This window comes from Pygoscelis adeliae, unplaced genomic scaffold (assembly GCF_000699105.1).
Source record: "Pygoscelis adeliae isolate BGI_AS28 unplaced genomic scaffold, ASM69910v1 Scaffold958, whole genome shotgun sequence".
In the NCBI taxonomy this organism is placed as follows: Eukaryota; Metazoa; Chordata; class Aves; order Sphenisciformes; family Spheniscidae; genus Pygoscelis; species Pygoscelis adeliae.
In genome coordinates, this window is record NW_008825419.1 from 1 (window position 1) to 384 (window position 384).

The 384-nt window shown below is 71.1% G+C and overlaps 1 protein-coding gene across 1 annotated transcript in view; it reads right to left on the reverse strand.

The window, feature by feature from the left end:
- Positions 1-55: 55 nt before the first annotated feature.
- Positions 56-384, reverse strand: part of EIF4G1 (eukaryotic translation initiation factor 4 gamma, 1) — a gene marked incomplete at its 3' end in the record, with an annotated part of 14,312 nt that continues 13,983 nt past the window's right edge. Inside the window, exon 24 of the mRNA XM_009330636.1 lies at positions 56-262. Coding sequence (XP_009328911.1) covers positions 56-262 — 207 coding nt within the window. The remainder of the gene's footprint in view (positions 263-384) is intronic.

Genomic DNA, 384 nt, shown 5'->3' on the forward strand with positions numbered 1-384 from the left:
CGCAAGGCACTTTGGCTGGCCGGGGGGGGCAGCTTGGGCAGCAGCAGGTCCTCACCCCCACGGGAGCCCAGCAGTTTGGCAGTGAGTTCGGAGGGGGACACCATCTCCAGGCTGCAGAGGCTGGAGCAGAGGGTCTCGGGGGAGAGGGTGTGCGAGGAGTCGCTCTCGGGCTCACAGGAGCCGTGCCGCACGCCCAGCTGGCACAGGTGGCCCTGCAGCAGGTCTCGCAGCAGCGCACCGGTGGGCACCGTGCCGGGCAGCTCTGTGGAAAACCAGGATGCCCAGGGTCAGTCCGGGGCAGATGGTACCAGGGGCTGCCAGCTGCCCCCTGCCCTGTGCCCCGCAGGATGGGAGCAGTGGGATGGGGGCAGGCCCGGGGGCGGG